Source organism: Rhipicephalus microplus, chromosome 6 (genome assembly GCF_043290135.1).
Source record: "Rhipicephalus microplus isolate Deutch F79 chromosome 6, USDA_Rmic, whole genome shotgun sequence".
Lineage (NCBI taxonomy): Eukaryota > Metazoa > Arthropoda > Arachnida > Ixodida > Ixodidae > Rhipicephalus > Rhipicephalus microplus.
In genome coordinates this window covers 187,130,172-187,154,601 of record NC_134705.1, presented here as the reverse complement: position 1 = coordinate 187,154,601, position 24,430 = coordinate 187,130,172, and the positions used below count along the sequence as shown (strand labels likewise).

The 24,430-nt window shown below is 49.6% G+C and overlaps 1 protein-coding gene across 2 annotated transcripts in view; it reads right to left on the bottom strand.

Moving 5' to 3' along the window:
- The window catches only part of LOC119166998 (uncharacterized), a 398,724-nt gene that overhangs the window by 127,778 nt on the left and 246,516 nt on the right, over positions 1 to 24,430 (bottom strand). For both annotated transcript variants that reach the window (XM_037418400.2, XM_075867251.1), the window contains one exon: positions 16,970 to 17,127. In XM_037418400.2, the coding sequence (XP_037274297.2) occupies positions 16,970 to 17,127 (158 nt within the window). The remainder of the gene's footprint in view (positions 1 to 16,969; positions 17,128 to 24,430) is intronic.

The following is a 24,430-nucleotide window of genomic DNA, read 5'->3' as shown; positions in this document are numbered from 1 at the left end:
AATGGAACACGGCGTGTAGAACTATAGCGCGTTCCGTAGAAGATTGAGTATGCGTCATAAACTGCAGTCGGGCGAAACGAAGGTGCGCGAATTGGTTGAGTCTCGACAGACGCTTTTCGTTTCTCTAGCATTGTAGTACACATGAGCGTGCGCACGTAAAGCCCCGCCCCAATTTTCCTAGCACGTCGTCCTTGCTCTACTTTTTGATCGCAACGGCCTCAGTAGAAAGGCGACCGCAGGGGCTAGTTGGTTCACGTCGAAGTCTTTGGTATTATGCACTCGTCTCGCTTACTTCTGTTATCTCCGCGTCTTCTTCGCCGATTTTGTTAAACATCTAAAACGGCGCACATCCAAGACTTCCTCAGTAGGAGGGGGTTGGAATTAGAAAAGGAGGGGGGTGGACTTTGACCACTTCGCCCAACCGAACCCTTTCTTAATGGAAAACACGCGCCTATTATTTGTACGCAACTGCATCGAAACTTAGGCACAGCGTACCGAAAGTGAAACTGCGTCGAAAGATGGCTGAAATGAATGGGATACGCTTGAAGCGGCCATTTTGCAGTTTCCTACCTTCATTTTCTTGTTTCCTATTTTTGCTTTGATTCTTTTATAAATACGTTTATAGGAGGTCCCCTGACAGTTTTTACTTTGGACCTGCTGTATCATATCAATTTTTCATCTGCATTTGTATTGTATTGAATATTGAATAAACTTTTAAACCTAACACGTTTTCGAATCCACGCGACGTGTCGAAACATCCAGCTCTCCCGAGCGAGCAAACTTGTAATATAGGAGTTCTATGCTTTTATTCCACGCGGTGCTCGTCCCGCATAAAGAACACCAGCGCCCCCATTCACCCCTGGCGCACGGACGGAGGTACGCATCCACCCTACACCGTCGTTGCGCTCTCGGCCAAGGAAAAAAAAAAAAATCTCGAATCGCGATCTTCAGCAGTCCCCGCAACGCGAATGGAGGAGTTTTAGTCGCGTAGGCGGACTACCAAGGGCTCCTTCTCTGTCGCCAGCGCCCTCTGCTAGGCTGGCGACCGAACCTCTCCTGCCTCCGCTTACTATTCTGAGTGCCAAGGTCGAAGCTGGCAACATGGTGGCCCGCTTGAGAGTTGCGCAAGACGGTGTGGCTAGCGGGCGAGGATAAGAGGAATCGCCGAGAAGAAGAATGAGCCGACAACGACGTGGGAAGAGGCTTTGACATATGCTGTCCGGCCGTCACTTCACTTCTCGCTCGTAAAACGGTGCAGTACCGCGGAACCTAAGCGAGCCTTCGGGCCGTTCATTACTGGTCAGGGGCGTAGCCACGGTGTCGTGTCGGGGGTGGGGCTCCGGTCGACGCCTTAATATGTTCGGGCATTTTATGTATATCTGACACTGCCCTTCCCATTTTTTCTTTCTTCGTTATTTTTTTTACAGTAGCCATGGTTACAGCTCCTAGGCAAGTAGTACGACGCGCTGCACGGTTTTGATAAGAAGAAGAGAGCTGCCATCGCTAATGGCATTAAGAAACTTAAGCGGCAACGTCAATTATACGCTTGCACGCGTGACAGCGGGAAACAGTCGTTTTAATTTAATCGACGTAGCGCGTTTTAAAACATAGGACAGGGGAAGTGACAGAAGGGAGCGCTTACTTCCAACAAAATTTTATTTCAAGGAGCGTACATATATATGCTCATGAAATTCGAAAACAACAGACAAACAGATGAATTACCCTCTATTGCCATGCGCTAAAAACTGATGATCTCAAAAACGACAATTCTTTTTCACAAAGACCGAGAGAAGGATTGCTGACGCAGTTCAGCCCTAATCTACTAATCCTTTCTGTTCAATAATCTCCCTTGTCCCTTCCCCTGTCCTATGTTTTAAAACGCGCTACGTCGATTAAGCATGTCTTACCAACATGCCCAACTTTATACTCTAGTCGTTTTAAGCTCTTGATGATCGGAGAATTTAATGGAATAGTATAACCACGACTGCAAAGGGTTCGACGTCCCGAAACCGCGATATCATTGTGAGAGACGCCGTAACGGAGGAATTCCGGAAAACTTGCGACCATCCGGTGTACTCTAAAATCCAAGCCCACGGACCTCAAGCATTTTTCGCCTCAATCGAAAAACGCGGCCGGGATTCGATCCCACGACCTGCGGGTCAGCAGCCGATCTGCCTTAGCCAGTAGACCATTGTGGCGGGTCGCTTTAGCGCTTCGCGCCACGGCGCAGGCGTCGGTATACACTAACCGCTTGCGGGTTCCCGTTAAATGACGGACTATAGCGGGCGACCGCAACGCCAGCTAACTTAGCGATACGCCATTTGGAAACTGCCTACTAACGTGACATCGCAAATTTCGCTTTCTCCCTTGTTAGTGCTCCAACGCATCTGTTGTACTCTGACTCATCTCATAAAAGGTCCGACCGGGGGCGCTGCTGCGCATATGCTGCCTGCGAAGCACGAGTAGACACGAATCAAAAGTTCAGTTTTGTCAGCGCTCGAATCAACCACTATACCCTTCTCCCTCCCCCCCTTCACTTCCTATAGCCCTGCTCCGGCAGCCAACCTCACAGTCTTGGGCAGCCCCACTAAAACGGCTTCGGACTCGCTTTCTGGATTTCGTGCCGACCGGTTGTGCCCCCACGATCTCCGACGACAGCGCAGCTCTGCGGCCGACTACGCCATCTGCCGACGCCGACAAGAACTATCGCTGAGTGGTGCCTCGGACTCCTGCGACCGTGTCCATCTTTCTTATCTTCTCCCTTACGCCCGTACGCGGTCTCTCTGTCCCTGCGCCTCTCTCTATTTCTATACCTTTAATCCTCCCCATCCTTTTAATGCCTCCTTACCCCCATCCCTCGTGAGGTATACTGTTCAGGTGTGGCACTGTGACGCAGACAGTTTGCGGGGCTCACTTTTCTCTTCTTTTTCCCTCCTTTTAAGAATCACATAAGCTTCGGCTGCCGGCCGAGCGTGCATTTAGCCCCGACCCGCGAAGCCATACTCTTAACAGCTGCACGTTACGGATGTAAAACGCGCCCGCCGGCTGCTATTTGCCTCCCGCCAAATGCGCGTGAAGGCGAGACGTTTGCCGAGACGCCGACGTAGGCGGAGGCGCGACGGGAGAGACTGGAAGCGCGAGAGCACAGTGAAGTGTGAATCACTCGGCTCAAAAACGGCATCACGCAGTGCCGCGGTTTGCCAGTATACTCATCTGAGCTGCCCTGCTTCAATGCGCACCGCGGTGCGAGATAGAAAAAGAACGGTGAACCGAAAGGTTAAGGCAGGATGGCTGGTTCCACGTGGACAGAGAGAAAGAAGAAGGCGAGAGGCGTTTTATTTTTAGCGCCGGTGAGACGTTATTTTTTGCGTGTATGTAAGGGGCCGACATAGCCTCGGAAGGTTCGGGAGACTTGCAACGGCGGAGGTGTTGTTGGAGAGGTGATCTTTTTTTCTTGTTCTGATAAGAGCGGCGCGGTAAAGACGTTGTACAATAATTCCTGATTGAGCAGGTAGTTGGCGATAAGGTTTCGCCGATAGATGGTAAATGATAGAAGGTCAATGAGACCGGGTCAATGAGACCGGATCAATCAATATTCTTCGCGGTGTCACGTATACGCTACTATAGAAGTACATGGGCAATACGAGCATACAAGTATAACCAAAAAGGGCACCCCAACCAAATGAGAAGCCCCGCGCAACGATTGAAGCACGGCGGCCGATTAAGGGGGCAATAATGACACGGTCACCCAACTACTGCGGTTTCCATGAAAAAAAAAGGCAAATATATAGGGGGTCTATTGTACCGACATACACGAAATACAAGTTGAAGTTTGTTTCGGGCAAAAACCAAGAAAGAAAGGTACAACTTGCACGGTAAAATATTACTTCAGCGCAAAAAAAAAAAAATCTATAAAGTCGCCGGTTATAAACCACGCCCACAGTCGGTGACCGCCATTTTGCGCCATAGCGTGTTAGACAAGGTTCGTCGCATGCAGCGCCCCCACTTCTTATTATGTCAATGTATGGGGCCAACTGGTTGTGTCAGTGTCAGTGAACGCAGGCATCGTCACAGTATAGTCTACACACCGACTGTTAAAAGTATGTCATTTCGCCTTCGAGTAGCTTTAGGAGAATGCACAACAAACCCCGTGGCATTATTAGTTATAGGGTGATAGTATTACGCCCATTAAATGACCAGTGAAAGAAAGAAGCCATTAACCTATACCGTCGGTGATATAACTGCGCATAAATAACCCCACCGCGATATAAATATATACATTAAATAGGCGATTGAACTTATAGTGCGAGAGGAGGCTAATGATGTCGACGCAGCTCGGCTGCGCAGTCAAAACCGATTGATTGACAAACCGAACGTTCTGCGTCGCATCGATTCAAGTCCATTATGCGACCGAGAAAGACGGCCAACACAATGACGCTATAAACACGCCGTGAAGGCGTATAGGCGTGTGCATTTCGCTGTTTGACTCGTCCGTCGATAATCGATCGACGTTTACATCGATAAACCGATCTACCGTTCTGTGTTACATGAAATCCCGATCCACGAGACATCTGCCTCGCAGCTCCTTAATAGCTGCGTAAAAAATAAAAAAATAAAACGAATGTTCGAGATGCTTTTCGGCATTAAAGGTATGACAAGTTCTAAGCCGAAGAGAATACAAGAATTTAGGAGGGCGAACAAGCAAAAAAAAGAAAGAAAGAGATAGATAGATAGACAGACAGAAAATAGATAGATAGATAGATAGATAGATAGATAGATAGATAGATAGATAGATAGATAGATAGCAAGGAATATTCACAGGGTCCATTATGCATTCGCCTAAGCCCCTCCCCCCCCCCTCTAAAAAAAATAACTTTCTGCAGCTCACTTGCATGGGTTTGCGCTGACTTCTCGGTCGGTCCACATTCGAACAAGCGATGGTGTCACAGGATGACGTATATATAGCTATGCAAAGTCGCGTATGTGCTTTCATAATGAAGTCGCAAATATCAACCATCTGTGACGTCATACGGTGACGTAATCACGTGCACGCGTGATGACAATTTTTTTGCACCACTCGTGCTGACGTCGCACTGACGGTCAACTTTCACGTTCGACGAGGCATAACAGGCTTTGGAGTTAAAATAGATTTCATTAATACAAACAAGCTAGCCAGAAGTAAAGTGTGGTATTCGGGCTAGTCGGCAAAGCATTATTGAACTTCTCAGCGCAAAAACTTCCGACGAGTAACACGTCTCTAACGACAACTAACGTCCTCGTCTGTTGTGTTAGTTGTCGGATTTTTTTTTTGCGCTGAGAAGTTTAACAATAGCCAGAAGATCAGTTACATGCGATATACTGGTCTCAGTATAGTCTGCGCAGAAAGGTGAACGTCACCCACTGGAGACAAAAAAACAAAAAACAAACAAACCCAAAAGGAACGAACCAGTGACGCACGCGTCCTAAACAGGAAGCTGCATAATTGAAAAATTTTTTTGAAGCACAAAAAACTGACAGGACCGACCGAAGATGCTGACAAATACAGCACTTATCCGAAGAGGACAACAAGGAAAACTGCAGACGCGCGGAAAACTCGCAATGCTTGAACAAGCACATCCGGTCGTGACGTCACCCTCTCGGAATTCTCGCGCAAACTCAGTCGTCGTGAAACAAAAACGCACATCCGCGACGGTGTTTCTATACGAAGAAAACGCAGCCGCGCTGCGGATGTTGTGAAACTGTGTGTACACAAATGCCACTGCAGTAGCAAGTCACCGACGCTTCGGGAAAAGCAGGCCACAAGCGAGACGCGCACTCGAGGCACACGCATCAGTCAGTTAACGCCTTCAAGTGCAAGCGACGCGAGGGTCCGTTTTGGGTGTAGCGCAGGAGACTGACCCCCATATTCACAAACGCTCCTCGACTCGACTTTCGCCCTTCACTTGACAGAGTTGAGCACTCCGCCGCGGCTCGGCTGAAAACCACGCTGCGCTGCTCGAGAATCGCACCCCATTATTGCTGATATGCAGTGACTCGCCGTGACTAGAGAGGGCGCTCCCATCGGCTTTCTCAAGTGAAGGCGAAGCGTTGAGTGAAGGGCCGTTCTAGAATACGGGGGCGAAAGTATGTCTCTCACCCGAATCGGCGCCTTACATAAGCGTGCGGCGTGGCTGAACCGAGACGCATGTAGTTTCGCAATACCGTCCATGATGATGATGATGATGTGATGGCGGCCGGCCCCTTTGCAACGGGGGAACACACTCAGTGTCCTGGCCTCAAAAAGAAAAGTGGGAAAAGAAAAACAAAAAGCACAGAGAAAAAAGAAAGGACCAAGAAAAGGATCCACACTCTTGAACGACACAGGCAAGAGACGCGCACACAGTGGTCTAGGTCCTAAGTCCGCCGTATAGTTGCCCACCACTCAGTAAGCCGCCTTTTCGTGGCTGCGACCGCGTACCGTCCCTCCCCATTGTCGCTGCTTCCATCTTCATCAAGCCTTTGAAACCCGAGCGCCTGTGGGAGGGTTGCACCCTCCACCTGAGAAGTTGGGAGACTCCTGCAGTGAAGGACGAGATGCTCCTGTGTCTCACTCGCTACGCCGCAAACTCTGCACAGGTTGCTGACCACAGTGGCATCAAACTTTCTGCGGTACTCCAGAGTGCGAAGAGCCCCAGCTCTCGCCTCGAACAGGAGGCTGCTGCCAATGCTATTGTCATAGAGGCGCGACCCACAGATGCTGTCCTGGTGTTTCCTGTAGCACTCGAGAGTGGACTTCGCCTCCATAGCTTCTCGCCATCGGGTTTCTTCTGCTTCTCTGACTCGCATGCGGACCTCGACCGTCCACTTGGCTGCTGTTTCAATAGGACTGGCTTCTGCAAAGAAGCCATACTTCTTCTCCAGCTGGTAGAGTCGTCGTGTCCAGTCAGTCCTCATGCATGTTGCCGAAAGGTACTCGAACACGCGGCGCGCCCATCGAGTGCGTCGCATGAGCGTGAGACGACCCCGATAGGCAATCTTGCTGGCGGCTTCCCGAGCTTCAAAGCTGGACCATCCGACGTCTCCCTGAATCGCCTCGTTGGCCACTCGATAATGGCAACCGAGCGCTGCACGGCCGACCTCTCTCTGCTGACGCTCCAACCACTCCCGTGTCGTTGGCGATATGCACACTACCGCGTTTCCAAACGTCAGGCCCGGCACGTGAACCATCTTCCACAGGTCCCGGATCATCTGAAATCGGTTGCAACCCCATAGGCATCGGCGACGAAGGATTCGTTGAGCCTGCAACGCAGTCTGTCGAATCACAGTCTCGTGTAGACTATATTTTGCTGCATCCACACACAGGGTGACGCCCAGGTATCTGTAATCGTTGCGTGTGGCCAGCAGTTCTCCTCCTAAAGTCAACGCTGCTGCATCGGTACTCCCTCCAGTTAGACGGACAACCGCCGATTTCTTAGTGTTGAATCGAAGTCCAAGACTCGCGAGTTCCGTCTGGCAGATGTCGAGGAGGGATTGCAACTCCTGGTTACTCTCTGCCATAACCACCAGATCATCTGCAAATGCCAAACCAGGCAGGTGGAAGTTCTCTTCAGCACTAGTTGTGCTGAAACGCATGCTGAATCCGAGGTTGGAGTTCAACAAGGCCCGCTCTATTCTGGATGCGTATAGAATGTACAGCAATGGTGACAGTGGGCAGCCCTGCCTCAGACCCTTATTTACATGAATTGGGCCAGTAGTTATGGCACCCAACTGCACACTCACTACATTGTCACTGTACAACCGTTGTATAGTGGAGATTAGCAGCCGGGGCAGTCCAAGGTCAGACAGGCATGCAAAGAGAGGACCGTGCGGCACGCTATCGTACGCTTTTTCAACATCGAGGAAGCAGCACAACAGCGTTCTCCCTTCCCTGCGAGCTATTTCTGCACACTGTGTGACGACGAACAGATTGTCATCCAGACGTCTGCCTGGCCTGAAGCCATTCTGAAGCTCGGTCAGTAGTCCCTTGGTTTCCGCCCAGCCACTCATCCATGCTTTGATGACCCCCGCGAACAAGCGATACATAACACTGGTGACCGTTATTGGTCTGTAGTCCTCTATGTTCCTCGCATCTCCGCCCCTTTTGGGGATAAGAATCACCTTCCCTTCATGCCATTCTTTAGGGATGGGCTCGCCTTCGATGATGGCCGTGAGGATCTCTGCGAGCTGTTCCCTCGAGTCTTCTCCCAAGCACTTTAGTACGCGCGCTGGCATGCCGTCCAGACCAGTGGCCGTTCCAGCCCTAATCCGCTTCAACGCCCGTTCAACTGTGAACCTTGAGAGGGCCCAGGGTGGTTCTGTTTGGCTTGGGGGGCGTTCGGTATTAGGACTGATTGCCTCCTCTTTACTAAGGGTGGTGTCTGTATTCAAGTCTGAGGCCCCGAAAATCCGGGAGAAGTGCTGTGCAATGTATTCACAGGGCTCTCCGACTGGTTGCCCCGTTGCCGCATCTATGAGAGGAGGTGGCGGGGGGGCGGCTCTGTCCAAGGACCTAATGTATGTCCAAAATTTGTGTGCTGCAGATCTTCCTTCCTGTCTGATGGACTGGATCAGCCTAAGGTTGTAGTCTGCTATCTTGCACTGAATCAGGGTCTGTACCTTGTGTTTACGGTCCAGATACACAGCCCACTTCTCTGCACATACCTCAGTGTCAAGGCCTTTGACAAATCTTCGATGTTCCCGATTTGCTTGGCGGCGCTCCTTCCACGCCACCTCCACTTCTTTGTCCCACCATGGGTTCTGTGGCCTGCGTCCCGGCCTCTCCTGGACCATCTGGGTACGCATTACAGCGTCCAGTGCGCGCATGAACTCACTGTACGAGCGGGATTCCCGCCGTTGAGGACTACTTTCAAAATCCTTGGCGACCCTCTCCACGGACTTGCTCGGCAAGTACATGCCACGCCTGGGTGGAGGTGACATGCAGCCTGTTCGAAAGCCGCCCTTAGAGAACAACAGCCGTATGCGATTATGGTCACTTCCAAGGCTGAACTGGCCCTCTTCATCAATATGCACTTGTGCTATGCGAGCGGCCAGTTTTGCAGTCACCAGAGCATAGTCTATGGTAGAGCGGCTGGTACGAGCGCACCATGTGAAGCATCCCGCACAGTCAGTGCGAAGGTTAACGATTTCCAAAGAGAGCTGCTCCGCACATTGCAACAACAGCTTCCCATTGTAATCCAAGTACCCGTCAGTGGCCGGGATGTGTCCGTTAAAGTCTCCCATCAACAACACCTCGCGGTCTGCACCCCACCGTTTCACATCTTCAATGATACACTGTAGGACTTTGTCGTTACCGTCATGTGGTCCACTAGCCACCGTTAAATACACCACACCAAAGAGAACTGGCTCACCAAGAATAGTCCCAGAAACCCAAATGTGCTCGGCACAAGGACCCTTCATTGGCATCCAGGCTGTATTGCTGCGCCACAGCACACCAGCGCCGCCTCCTTTGCGGCAATCCCCTGTACGATTGCAGCCCACCCACTGCCATTCGGGGTCAACTGAGCTCGCAGCGCCGCCCGTCTGCGAAACGCCGGACGGTGTCATCGGCATCTACAAGGTCGCTTCTGTTAAAACAGTTCTATTTGCGGTACGGAGGGCATGCAGTCAGCTCGCGTATAGAAACGGAAACCGTCGAGAAAAGCCTGAAACGCTCAATAAGGCGTGCAGTCGCAATCGGTTGTGCATACCTGTAAACGGGGTGGTGCCCGAGGACGAAGACACGTGCACATCATCACAAGCGTGAGCACAAAGTGCATTAACCTTTGTTTGTCAAAGAAGACAAAGAAGATCGAATTTAGATATTGTATAAATGGTGTGCCAGTTACCACGAAGACAACTTACAAATACCTGGGTGTTCTGACTGTTCATGGAATGTACATGTTGATTATGTTGTCGCGAAAGCTGCGAGGGTGTTAAACTTTATTCAGCGTAACTTACGATGTTCGCATCAGCGACTTAAAGAATGTGCGTATTTGACGTGTGTACGACCAGTCTTAGAGTATACGCCTGCGCTGTGTGGGATCCGGCGCAGGTATATCTTAGTGATAAGATAGAAAAAATACAGAACAGGGCGGCAAGGTTCGTCCTGAGACGGTATCAATGGCGGGAAAGCTCTACCGCTATGAAACAAGAAATGAATTGGGAGCTGCTTTCATCGCGTAGAAGAAAATTGCGATTAAGACTTTTATATCTAATATTTAATAATAAAACTGGAATCAATAAGGATATGTATTTACAGACGCCGTATTATTTGTCAAATCGAATTGATCATCCTTTTAAACTGAGGGAATGCCGTCCCAGGACTGGAATTTTTGCAAATTATTTTTTTGTCAGAACAATACATGAGTGGAATGGGCTCACAAGTGTACAAGTGTCTGCTGTAAATGAAAATTTGTTTCTTTAGAATCTGTAACCCCCCTGCTATAACGCCTTCGGGTGCTGCTGGTATACTTCGAATAAAGAATAAAGAGGGCAGGTGGGGGGAGGGGAGGAAGTTCCCTTGAATTAAAACCGGAGGAGAGGAGAAGGGAGTCCTAACAGTTCCGTTTCGGCAGTTACTCTTATCACAAGAACCTCATCACAGCACAAATAGTATCAATTTGTACTCGCAGTGGTCCTACTCGTTTGCCTTAATCGGTGATAGATGGTACGACAGGCGCTGTTGGGATGGGATTGGGGGGGGGGGGGGGCGATAGCCTTAACGAACCCTCTCCCCCCCGCCTAGATGGATTGCATATTTCCTATGTGCATACTCCAGAAAAGCCTTGCTTTATATATTCCTGTCAATTTTTTCAATCTGTCTATTATAGACATTTTTTATGATCATTTACCTCCATTGCTATTGACGCATTTCACGTTGTATAAATTAAATAACTCCCTGTTTGCCGAGACTAGTGTAACCGCCATTTATTTTCTGTTAACAGGTCTCCCCCCCCCCCCCCCCCCTTCGACAGATTTCACTTCGGGACCTCTGAATGTATAATTACGTCTGCCTTGAATTTCATTTTATTGAAATGAAATTCCCGGTGAGCGTTTACTCGAGATCGAGTTTTATGCGATTACACTCCCGCCACACCTGGGCGGATGTGGCCAGTTCAACGCGCTATGCGTGCATACGTGTTAAACTATGTGCACGTGCTCGGTATATGCATGCGTACACCTATACATGTAATACGAGCGAGCGTACACAACGGCGTCGCAGCATCGACACATTCCGCAGCGCGCAGCGAGTGACGTCACACAAACGCGCGCTGTGCCCGTGCGAGACGAGGCTCGGCTTTTAGAACGGGCATGCCGGTACGCAGCTGTCTATTTAGCATCATAAGAGAGAGAAAGAGAGCTCTTTATCGAAAAGCAGAGAATTTAGCAGGCGCGTGTGTGTCGCTGACTTGCTATACTTTGCGTGGGGAAGGGGATTGCGAACTGAAAGGCAAGAAGAGAGAGAGAGAAAAAAATATTAAGATTTAAAATTGAAAGAAAAAAAAGTAAATGTACAGACATTTTTCTGTCTCTTATAGACGGGGACGTGTGCTGACAGCATGACTTCAGTTTTCAAGGCGCCCCTACAGCATCACAAGAGCTGCCATTATGACAGTTGTGTGCACATATAGCACCAAGGTAATGATAATATCGGGTGTTCTAAACGGTCCCAAAGCCACCATATGATTATCAGAGACGCCGTATAGTGTAGATAGATATATAGACTTTATTAATTTCCGGCAGATTGCTGGGATGAGCTCCCACCTAGGGGCCAACGGAGAGACTGTGTCTCCCGGCAGCTTCCTTGGCCTGCTGGATCACCCAAAGTTGTTTGTCCAGGCCCGAACTGAGCAGTAGAGTACGCCAACGCGCCCGAAGGCCTTCATTGGAGGCCGCGACCCCAGAATTTCTGACTAATGCTGGACATTCCCATAGGATATGGTCAAGAGATGCTCTGGTGGTACAGTACTGGCATAGATTAGAATTATCCGTATAGTGTAGGCTCCGGAAATTTCGACAATCTGGTGTTCTTCAACGTGCAACTACATCGCATAGTACACGGTCATCTACCATATCACCTCCATCAAAATGCGACCCCCCCCCTCCCACCCTTATTACGCCAATGTAAGGGGCTGACGTTAGACCAACCTCCCTTTCAGGTGACTATAAGGGGGCACCCCTCCTCCTTTTTGTGCGCACGCCTGTGGTGACTGCTGTAGTAGCGTATATAACACACTTTTGCGCGAGGGCCTGCGAGATTACCGTCGTGAAGATGCGCCGCGTCGGAGATTGCGGAGGCGATGTTGTCGACTCGACTGTTTAGGCGCTTGGCGTATACAGTCGCGAGAGAGAAGGAGAGAGCACTTCAAACGCCTCCCCAAATGACTGTATACGTGGATCCTCAGTTAGAATAATAACGCTATTAACATTAACGACACAAGGGTCGTTTTTTTATAGCTCCTTTCTGTTACATATACATGTACGCCATCCTCGTCCGATATATGCCGCGCGAGAGAGCGATCCAAAAGGCCGAGAGGCGATGTCGTGTTTTTATTTTATTTCTTTATTTATTGTACCCTCAAGGCCCGAGGGCATTACAGAGGGGAGTGGTGAACGGAAAATTATACAAAATTTGGGTAGTAAATAAGAGAACAAGAACGTAATACAACAGTGCAATAAAACAAACGACTTGAAATGTCAGTACATGCAATGTAGCAAGGAAATGCTTTGCAAAAATATTAAAAACAAACAAAGTAACATGACGTTATTCCTGTTCATACAACTTTACAACAACAATAAGGTGCCGTGAATTCCAAGTTAAACAATGTTAGCTATAGCCTTTCGAAAAAGTTTATTATCAATGATGGCGACTATGTCATTGGGGAGGTATATTAAACGTATATACTAGACCGATGCGCGCACAAACACCTAAACCTTGCATGCAAGCCTTCCGCGTGGGTTTTGTTTTTCTTTTTTCTTTTCCTGGATAATTAATAGCGCGAGGTATTTCGCGTCGCGAAAAAGCTTGCAGAGAGATGTGTCGCAATCTTGCGGGGCGCCGGTATATACGTCGGCGGCGGTCAGATGCGCGGCGGAGTCGCAATTAACGGCAATTCAAGGAAATTAATTGCGCAAAGCGGCGCAGCGCGGTGTATACGGGGCGCGATTACCTATACTCCGTGTACGCTGGGCAGCCGCGTCTTCCACATTTTTTTTCCCCTTCCTTATCGACAAGCACGATAGACAATCGGAGGGGCAATTTTCGCCGCCATTTAGTGAAATTAAAGAGCGCCCGCAGGCGGGGGGGGGGGGGGGGCGCACGGTCCCGGGAACATCATTGCTTTGTGCCACGCATATGGAATCACGGGATCGCACGTTGACGTGCTTGACGAGATACGCAACGGCGGAGAGGTGTTTTGATTCTGAAGAGAACGTAATTGATTGATTGATTGATATGCGGGGTTTAACGTCCCAAAACCACCATATGATTACGAGAGACGCCGTATAGTGGAGGGCTCCGGAGATTTCGACCATACCTGGGGTTTTCTTTGACGTGTACCGAACTTTAAGTACACGGGATTCCATCTTTTAATAATAATAATAATAATAATAATAATAATAATAATAATAATAATAATAATAATAATAATAATAATAATAATAATACCTGGGGCTTAACGTCCCAACATCACCATATGATTATGAGAGACGCCATGCATAGTGAAGTGATCCGGATATTTTGACCATCCGCACGGTGTTCTTTAACGTGCACCTCAGTACCTCAAAACTTTCGCCTCCATCGAAAATGCAGCCGCCACGGCTGGGATTCGATCCCGCTACCTTCGGGTCAGCAGTCAAGCATCGAGGCCACATGTAGACCACCCGCGACGGGTGATAAATCAATCAATCAATCAAGTCAGCGACGCTGTCAAACAGAGAACGTTCTCTACGGGGACAGTCTTGGAAGACAGCATATATACTTGGGTGGTGTCGGCCGCTGAAGATCTTCGAAGCACTCACACACTGTACATGTACGTAGATTCGCTGTTTTGAAAGGATGACATATCACAGTCATATCTGCAGATGTATACAGTATATTAACACCCACTTAACACTCCGTAGCGGTGTCGCCTCAACCGGTTAACACCCAAGGACGCGGAGACGCAGAGAACAATACGACCTTGCTGCATGTGGTGTTACAAATATTCCGGCGATGAGCTGTCCTCTACACGAGACGTGTTTTCCGAGAATCGAGTGACTTCACACGCGCAGCTATATGTGAAATTTCTTGTTTTCTTCTTCTTCTTCTATGTTTTTTTTTTGTTCGGCTGCAATAGCTAGAACTTCAAGTACTCGTTATATACGTCCGCTGTGACGTATGCCACCGGGACGAGCGACCGCGGCCGGCGATACGGCCGCCCGAAAGGTTGTACCAGCTGCGCGCTTTTTTTCTTTCGCACAAGATAACAAAACATAATAAAAAAACAACATCCGTACGTCGAAACAGCTGATGCGCGTTTCATGGCGAAATTACGACTCTTCCGACCGGTAAACAAGAAAAGGCTAAATATTAACCGTGTAGTAATACAATAAAGAAAAGAGAGAGAGAGAATGAAAGAAGTTTGTTCAGTACACTCAGAAATCAAACCTATACAGTATCTCGCTGTTAGAACCTCGATTCTTTAAAACAAAGCCACAGAGAAACGAACGGAGAAATAACCCATTATACTAAAGAGTATTTATCGCCGTTGGCACAGGCGTGCACACGAGGGGCAGCGCGGGAGGGGGAGGCGCCCCCCCCCCCTAATCACTTAAGAACGTTTAATCACTAATGGTCGCGCCGGGCTTTTTTTTTACCATATTGACGGCCCAAGACCCTGATGTTGCATTCGAAGGGCTGTCTTAGCAGCAACAAATGGCGCAACGTTGCAGCAACACTCAGAAAGTCGCTTCAACGACGTGACAACATTGCATGCTTCCAGGGATGTGTTTCCTTCCTATCATTACTCCCCTGAAGTCAGGGACCGAGGTCAAGTCGTGAGAGGCACGTCATCAATACATGTTCATTGATTTTTTTTAACCCATTGTGAAGCGTTTTGTTCTGTGGACTCCACCAGTCAGGGGGGGGGGGGCATGGGCGTTGATGCAAAAGGGCACTTCCCACCCTCAAACTACATCAGCAATTGCGCGACCCCCCCCCAACTCAAGCCACACTGGCGCTCTGTCCCTCCCCTAACCGCGATACAGCTCGAGTTTGCACATCCCAAGACAAAATTCTGACGACGCCCATGGTGGGGGAAGGTTGCGATTATATTTCAGCTCCCCCCCACCACCCCCTTGATGGGCAACCCTGCACACGTCTACGACTATTGGCGATGCCACACGCACGATGCCCGGATGATAACAATAGGCACTACGAGGAAAAAAAAAAACCTCTTCCGAAAGTGGCAGAAGGCGAGCAAAGCTGATGCTAGAGACGGTAAAGTAGAACAAAGAATCTAATTTCGCACCGAAATCTTGCACATGAAGGTCGGCATGACGTCATGGATTTCAATGTGCCCTCTCAAATTCAGCCTACACTGGCTAAGAAAAAAAGGAACATTGTAAAAGCTAAGTACCAGATTTGGCCCCCTTATATTTAACCCCCTTACGGTGTCTTCAAGGGAGGTGTCTTCAAGGGAACTACGCGTTCCCTTGAAGACACGGTAAGAATATTCGACGAAACAGCAAGCAGGTGCGAAGACGATAAGGTGACGCAGCGATCTGCATTTCGTTTTTTTTTTGCTTACCAGGTGTTTTCACGAAACGAAAGGGCGCTTTCGTTCTGTAACACAGTAACTTACTAGTTGGGGAAAAATCTTTTTTTCTCTTTCTGTTTTTTAGTGTCAATTTAAGGCCCACCTGCAAAATGGGGTTCACAATTAGGGAAACCTTTAATGTGGAGAAGGAAGAGGAGAGGCGGGAAAGAAGCGAGTTGTCGCTAACGAAAACTGGCCCACATTTTTATTTGTGGTTTCTCGCAGCAACATCGTAAACAGCTCCGAATGACTGCCACTAAAGTTTTTAGACGTCAGAAATTATACTGATATTCGAAATCATACGGCGCGCGCACGACTGAGAAAATGCGCGACAAAATTTACCCTGTCCAGTTACAGTTGTTAGCCGCTTTTGAATTTCAGTACGCGTTTTTGCATGACACTAGTGCACTGCGGTGAAGTAGCACGCTTTTTCGCATGACACCAGTGTACTGCGGTGAGGTAACTAAACAAGCGTACCACGCGTGATAAACTAATCCCCGTATTCACAAACGCTCCTCGACTCGACTTTCACCCTTCACTTGACAGAATTGAGCTCTGCACCGCCGCTCGGCTGATAATGGCGCTGCGCTACTCAAGAATCGCAGCAGATTATCGCTGATATGCAGTGACTTGTCGTTACTAGAGATGGCGCTCCCATCGGCTTTCTCAATTAAAGGTGATTGATTTGTGGGGTTTAACGTCCCAAAACCACCATTTGATTATGAGAGACGCCGTAGTGGAGGGCTCCGGAAATTTCGACCATACCTGGGGTTTTCTTTGCCGTGCACCCGAATCTGAGCACACGGGCCTATACGACATTTCCGCCTCCATCGGAAATGCAGCCGCCGCAGCCGGGATTCGATCCCGCGACCTGCGGGTCAGCAGCCGAGTACCTTAGCCACTAGACCACCGCGGCGGGGCTCAAGTGAAGGTGGAGCGTTGAGTGAAGGGACGTTCTAGAATACGGGGGTAAGGCTAGAAAATTTTAGAACCACTTTCCTCCGTTCTTTTGCTTTTGCGGCGAGGTTGGAGGCGTTTTCGGGAGATTGGCGGCCGTGATAGTACAAGCGAAAGGACTGTCCGAAAAAATTCGGGAGATTCCCGGGCAAATCGGGAGAGTTGGAAGGGTGTAGGTAGGGCGCATGCGCACTTACTGTGAGTGACGGTCGCGCAACGCCTGGAGTTCGTTCCTGAGTCCGGTGGCGGCCGGTTGCGAAGCCCAGTCGAGGTAGGACAGCACGGGCTCCGCCTTACGGCCGGCTTCTTCCACCTGGACGCCCAGGGGCTCTCCGGTCACCTGAGACAGCAGACTCTGCAGGGAGTCCACCAAGGAGGGCGGTTTCGGTCACACCGCAAGAAGAAAGAGAAAGAAGCGACGAAGAAGACTGTGCTCACTGTTCTGGTTAACACACGGACACTGCCCTACGTGAGCAAGACTGAGCACACGCGCACAAGTGTCACACAAACACGCACAGACACCTCGTAGATCGTGTTTAGGTGGTCGATGGTCAAACGAAGCGCACACGGTTCACGAAACGCACGCTACTCTTCGAAATCGTATAGCCACAGTTAACTGCGTGAAGTCGTTAGGGAGGACGTGCACCTCTCATTATATAAACAAAGAGGGCTTTCGCCTTACTGTCTATAAGTTCGTTTCCTTTAAAATGGAGCAGACGACGCTTGTATTGACGACACCAAATGTAGAGACAAAACCGAGAGTTGCGGCCGCAGTTGCGGACGGTTGCGGACGACAGTGGTTGCGGAATACAAGAGGAGGTGCTGACGACTGAGGTTGCGGATGACAGGGGTTGTAGACGATCAGTTAAAGAAGACGACGACACCGACTGAAGAAAGATGACGTACGCGCACGACAAATTGCTCGAGCAGCGTCGTTCAAGAACCTCCTGGCCGGAAAAAAAAATAATAAAGAGAGGTGCTTAAACGATCTGCCTGAGAAACCGCGATTCTGTGTGGGGGAGTGACGGGAGGATTTCACGTATGTATACGCTAAGCTCGTGGGGGTTGTGCCTATGATTTTCACGACAAACTGGTCTCGAAAACTGGGGGCTTGCTCTTGAACGAAGTCCGGCAGTCCCACGCTGGGAGGGGGGCTTGGCGGTAGTCGGATGCCCTCGATGAAGATTCTCGTCGAAGTCCGTGGGGAGATGTTGCACAGGCTTACGCCCCGAAGTTGCGCAGGAAAGTCATAAGTCTACAAAGGCGGAGCCAGTCCGCCCGAAATGATGAACAACGTAACCGTGCATCATTTCGCACAAGGATCTACACTGTATCAGGCTCACGTTGGGTATCTATCGCTACAAGATCCGGTTACCACGGAAACGACGATAACGGAAGGTTGATCCAGAAGCACCGAAGAACACATGCAGACGACGTAGACGGCCCAATCTGAGAATCCGGTGGGACGCGCTTTTTTTTGGTCACAAAATGGCGGTCACCGGGCGCACGTACGTCGACACAATCTCGATGATGGGTACTCAATAGCGGAACGTAGTCTCTAAACTAATCTAAATGGTTTGGTCTGCCTGCCTCGCACGGATCGATGACGATGTCCTTGCTGGCCGGACGCGTTGTCGTCTGGTTCAAAACCGCAGCAGACGACGCGCCGACTCTTCGGTTTCCCGCAGGTCGCGTGCTAAGCGCACGGTGCGCACGCGTCGGGCTAGAGCCAAGACCTCGCTAGACGGGAAAGAGCGGCGCTAATTTTAGGAAACGCCCCTTCCTCTTTCGAGCCTCTCCCGTCGCAGACCGCGACCCAAGCCTTTGCTCAGCATATGCACGCAAAAAATACACACATACAAATGAGGACGAAGGAGAGAGAGAGAGAGAGATAGTGCAACGGTCACAAGAGAGAATTTTTTTTTTTGGAACGCGGTGCGGTGGCAAACGAGACACAGCTGGACTCGTCGTCACACGTGGGTTGGATTGCGGTCGAGGTCCCCTTCTTTAAATTCTCCATCTTCTCTTCGTCTCTTTTGCAGGAATAATCAGGTTCATGAACGTCAGAATAAAGACTCGCCCTAATTTCAATAGCGAGACAGGCTGAGAATGGGCGGGACATGTTAATGAGGACGACGGAAACTCCGAAGAATTACGGATAAAGAGAAAGCTCTGCGGTTGGTCTTCCACGTGGTGAACCTTCTTAAAAAAAAAAGCTGACACTACAAAAAAGAAGAAGGAAGGAGAAAGCGTGCTTAGACGTAGAGACGAGCAGTCAGCCAGAGACTCGCAACGTGAGAGAGAATACCATCTCCTAATTTGCGTTTGCTGCAGGCCGCGGTTGCCCTTCACAAGAGCGCATCTGAGCTTTGATTAAATGATATGTGGGGTTTAACGTCCCAAAACCACCATATGATTATGAGAGACGCCGTAGTGGAGGGCTCCGGAAATTTCGACCACCTGGGGTTCCTTAGCGTGCACCCAAATCTGAGCACACGGGCCTACATTTCCGCCTCCATCGGAAATGCAGCCGCCACAGCCGGGATTCGATCCCGCGACCTTCGGGTCAGCAGCCGAGTACTTTAGCCACCAGACCACCACGGCGGGGCAGCGCATCTGAGCTTTGCCAGCTGCCGCTGTTTACTTCAAAACTTTCCCGTTATCTCTCACTTTCATGTTTTTCGTTGCGAGCGAAAATCATTTGAACTTATACACTGTGCCATATACTCGAAAGTGTGCCCTGTAAACGCGACCTTATATATGTAAGGTATCAAGACTGAAACTTTGACTAGTTGGTCGTACTTCATAATGAAACGACAGCGCAGCCACAAGGTACGGAGTTTACCTAACGTTTCGCACACCAATTATGAATGACACGCCACTGCGAAGCATAAAACATCCACAATATCTACAGGAACGCGCGCAATATGTGCAAAAGAACAAGCGGAGCACCACCGACAGCTACTGAAGGGAGTAACTACATATGCCCCACTTTTAACTCCCCTTTACGGGAATCGCCGTTTACACCTGCAAAAAAAGAGATGCAAAGGGGAGTATTTGGGGCGCCTTTCTGTCACACCTCTATGATCGTCACCCCGGCTCGCCTGCGTTTCCTTTGACGAAAACTGTGTGTTGTTGTTAGTGGTTCATGAGGAAAAGGAAGAAGGCACCTAATTTCTGTCTGCCTACAGGCGACACGGCGCAGTGCCAAACTGTGTGCTAGCCAGTTTTCCCTGAATCTGGTGTGGAATCTCCCTCACACTGGCGGCCCTTGGAAGCGCCGAGCGCGCGGGAATAACGAACGCGATAGGCGTGGTGCGGGGTTTCCCTACCGACTTTGTACTTCTCCCTCTCCTCTCTTAGGTGAACAGGGCGCCCCTGCCTCCCCCCTTCTCCCGCGCGCACGCCTACGCACGTGACGCAGACGATTATTGCCGCAGGACAATAAAGAAGTTCCGAAAGCACGCAACTCCTTTTAGAGAGTATATACTTCAACTACACCTCTGAGAAGAGCCTTTTTTTCCCACCACAACGGAGTATATTTCCTCCCTTTTCGGGCCCTGAAGGAGTTAATGTACGCTTCGCACGAGAAGACGAATAAAACTCTCCATGTTCGGGAGTAGAACACGCTCCCGCAAACGAGGAGCTAAATATCGGACGAGATACCGCGAGTGTATACCCCGTTCGCTTCTGCACAGCGAAAAACGCCTAGACTCGCCGACTACGAGGGAAATAATGCTCTTCCGCATAAAAAAAAAAAAGGAATAATCTGAAGGCGACAGTTTCTGCGGTCTTCGTGCGCGCCCACGCCACTTCCCATCCGATTTCCTCATTCCCGGAGAGTCCGGATTCAACTACTATAGCGTGAGAGCATATACGAAACGGCTGCAAGGTGCACGCCAAGGATTGCGACAACACACACGTATTAAAAAAAAGAAAACGAGATAAACGAATGTTCGCTATCGTGCCTGCACGGGCCAAGGTCTCTCTTTCTCCGTACGCGCCCGGTGCCAGGAACTTCGAAACGGGCGTCATCGAAGTGTGGCAGCTTGGGCTAGTTGGTATGGCATGACGATAGTTATAGCGCGACAACAAAACGACGACACAGAGACAAGAAGGACACGAAAGAAGAAGAAGGTTTCGGTGCGGGCAGGTAGTTACATTATCTTTACCTTCCTGTTTCGTTTTCTTCTAGATTTTTCTTTGCTGTTTTTCAGTGCTTTTGTTTTTGTGTTGTTTGTTTTTGTTTTTCTTACTCATGTTCTGCTCTTTGTGCCATATGGTTTTTATCACATGGTTACTGTCTCCTCTATATATTTTCGTGCTCTGCGCAATAAACTCAGTTGGAAGTAGCGCTCGTGTCTTTCGTGTCCTTCTTGTCTCTGTGTCGTCGTTTTGTTCTCGCGCTATAACTATCGTCACGTCAGGCGTCATCGGCCCGACTGGGCGCGGCTTTCCTGTCTTCCCTTACACCGCTTGTCCTTTCGTACAGAGGTTGCTCAAGAGACGCGACCCGCGGAGTCACGGAGACGGCGAGTTCCGTTGTCCCCCCCCCCCCCCCGCTTTGCCGGGCTTTCGTGTCCGCGCTCGATCAATAAGTATCTCGAAATGGCGAGACAGCTGCTCGCTGCTATGTATATACACGCGTTTAAAAAAAATAAGAAAAGATTTTGTACGCGGGGGCGTCTATGCTAAACGGATAGCGACCACTGGCCACTGGTGCGCTGGTTTGTCGTATTTGCTCGTGTACAACCAGCGCTGACCAGCGCCGGCTGAATTGGCTATAAATGATGGCTGACCTCCGCTAGCGTTCGCAGAACGATTCTTAGTGGAAGAAGAAGAAGAAGAAGAAGAAGAAGAAGAAGAAGAAGAAGAAGAAGAAGAAGAAGAAGAAGAAGAAGAAGAAGAAGAGAAAGAAAGAAGAAGACGAAGAAGAAGAAGAAGAGAAAGAAAGAAAGAAGAAGAGAAAGAAAGAAGAAGAAGAAGAGAAAGAAAGAAAGAAGAAGAGAAAGAAAGAAGAAGAAGAGAAAGAAAGAAAGAAAGAAAGAAGAAGAAGAAGAAGAAGAAGAAGAAGAAAAAGAAAGAAGAAGAAGACGAAGAAGAAGAAGAAGAGAAAGAAAGAAAGAAGGAAGAAGAAGAAGAAGAAGAAGAAGAAAGAAAAAAGAAGAAGAAGAAGAAGAAGAAGAAGAAGAAGGAGGAGGAGGAGGAGGAGGAGGAGGAGGTGGTGCTTATTGAGAAGGAGGAGGAGATGTCGGCCCGGAAAGCGGGTTCTTAGCCTGCTACTCCTCAGTGTTGGAATCAATGCTGAAAGATGGGATAGGCTGTCCCAGCGGCCCAGCGCTGTTACGGTGATCGGCCACTGAGTCGTAAGTCGCGGGTTTGAACCCGGCTGCAGCGGTCGTATTTCCAAGGAGGCTACGAATGCTGGAGGCACGCGTGATCTCTGCACGATGTCAGAGCCCGTTAAAGAACCCCGGTTAACCGAAATCATCCGGAGCCCTCCACTGCGGTGTCCGTTGTGGCCCGAGTCATTCCGGGATGTCAAAACCTAACCAACGTCAACGCGCAGCATGGATGGATGGATGGATTGATGTGGCTGTACCTTTTAAATCGGGCGGCGGCTAACGCCACACCTAGCCGTAATACTTAGTGAACCAACAAATAGATTTATCTTTTTTTCCCCTTTAGATAGTGAAGTATAGGACTGGTACTTTGCAGTGAATGGTTCAATTTTCACTCGTGCCTTGACTTTAGCCACCAATCAGATAGCCTCCTATTCTACCCGCTTGAAGTCTATTTTGCCCTCCCTGTCTCTAAACCCCAGTGCTTTGAAAAACTCTGCGTCAACATCCTGAACTATAGTGTGAATCCCTTTACAGAACATTAGCAGGTGTTCGGCAGTGTCCTCCAGCATGCCCTCTTCCTATGCATGCCCTCTGCCTACTGAGCGCCCTGCCCCGCCGCGGTGGTCTAGTGGCTAAGGTACTCGGCTGCTGACCCGCAGGGCGCGGGTTCGAATCCCGGCTGCGGCGGCTGCATTTCCGATGGAGGCGGAAATGTTGTAGGCCCGTGTGCTCAGATTTGGGTGCACGTTAAAGAACCCCAGGTGGTCTAAATTTCCGGAGCCCTCCACTACGGCGTCTCTCATAATCATATAGTGGTTTTGGGACGTTAAACCCCACATATCAATCATTACTGAGCGCTCCCCCTCCACAGGGAGAAGGCGCGCTATTGGGTTGCATGCACAAACTTTTTTTCGGGGGAAGGGGGGGGGGGAGACACCTCCTTGATTTAAAGTGGGGGCGGGCAGGCAAATTGTCATTTCGAACAAAGTACGCATGACTGGTGGACTGCCACTACCCATCTAGAGAAATACATATATAACAGTCGCATCTTGCCGGTACTTACGGAGCAGAAACCCGGAGGCTTACAAAGAGGGTTCAGCTTAAAGCGAGGACGATGCAACGAGCGGCGTTAATGATATCAAAGTTGAAATCAAGAAGAAGAAATTGACATGGGGCGGGCACGTGGGCAGGATAACCATTGGTCATTAGGGGTAACTGACTGGATTCCCAGAGAAGGCAAGCGGGTGAGGGGGATACAAAGAGTTAGGTGGGCAGATAAGATTAGGAAGTCTGCGGGTATAAAGTGGCACGACGATAGTTATAGCACGAGAACAAAACGACGACACAGAGACAAGAAGGACACGTAGCACTCGTGTCCTTCGTGTCTCTGTTTCATCATTTTGTTCTCGTGCTATAACCATCGTCGTGCCATACCAACTAGCCCAAGCTGCCACACTTCTAAGTTATAAAGTGGCAGCGGCAAGCACAGGACCCAGTTGACTGGCGGAACACGGGAGAGGCCTTTGTCTTGCAGTGGACGTGGTCAGGCTGATGATGATGATGATGCATGGCGAACAAATTTCGGGGTGGAGGGGGGCGGGGAGCACGGGTCTGGAGTGCCACCTCCTAGCCACGTCCTTGTGGCGCGCATAAAAAGAGGGCACGCCACGCGCCGACGCATTGTAACGGACGTCTGCACGGTTAGGACTGTGTGGCTATCAGAGCTTAAATCACCATGAACCAACCAATCAAAGCTGGCCTAGTTGGTTTCGACTTGGAACAAATTTCACTAGCAAGAGCCGTGCGCAGTGATCTTCCGTACTACGCCGAAGAATTCCCATTCAGAGAGGAGGAGGAGGAAAGAACTTTATTAAGAGTCCGAGGAGGAAAGAACTTTATTAAGAGTCCGGTGAGTAGATGGGGTGGGCGATTGGCCCCGCCTAGGTTACGGCCAGGAGTCCTTGAATCCTGGCGGCTTCCTCGGCCCGCTGGACGGCCCACATTTGGTCTTCGAGGACGGAGCTGAGCATTGCGGCTTCCCAGCGCGCGCGAAGGCTGTCAGCAGAGGCCGCATACTTGTTATGAGTACTAATCCCTCTACATTCCCATAACATATGCTCCAGAGTGGCTCTGGAGTCGCAACGCTTGCACCTGTCCGTTTTGTATATATCAGGATAGATAATGTGCGATAGTGCAGGATTCGGATATGTCCTAGTTTGTAACTGCCGCCATTCGACAGACTGTCTTTTTGTTAATTTTGGGTGAGGGGGCGGGAATATGCCCCTCTGTAATCTATAATGTTTTGTAATTTCA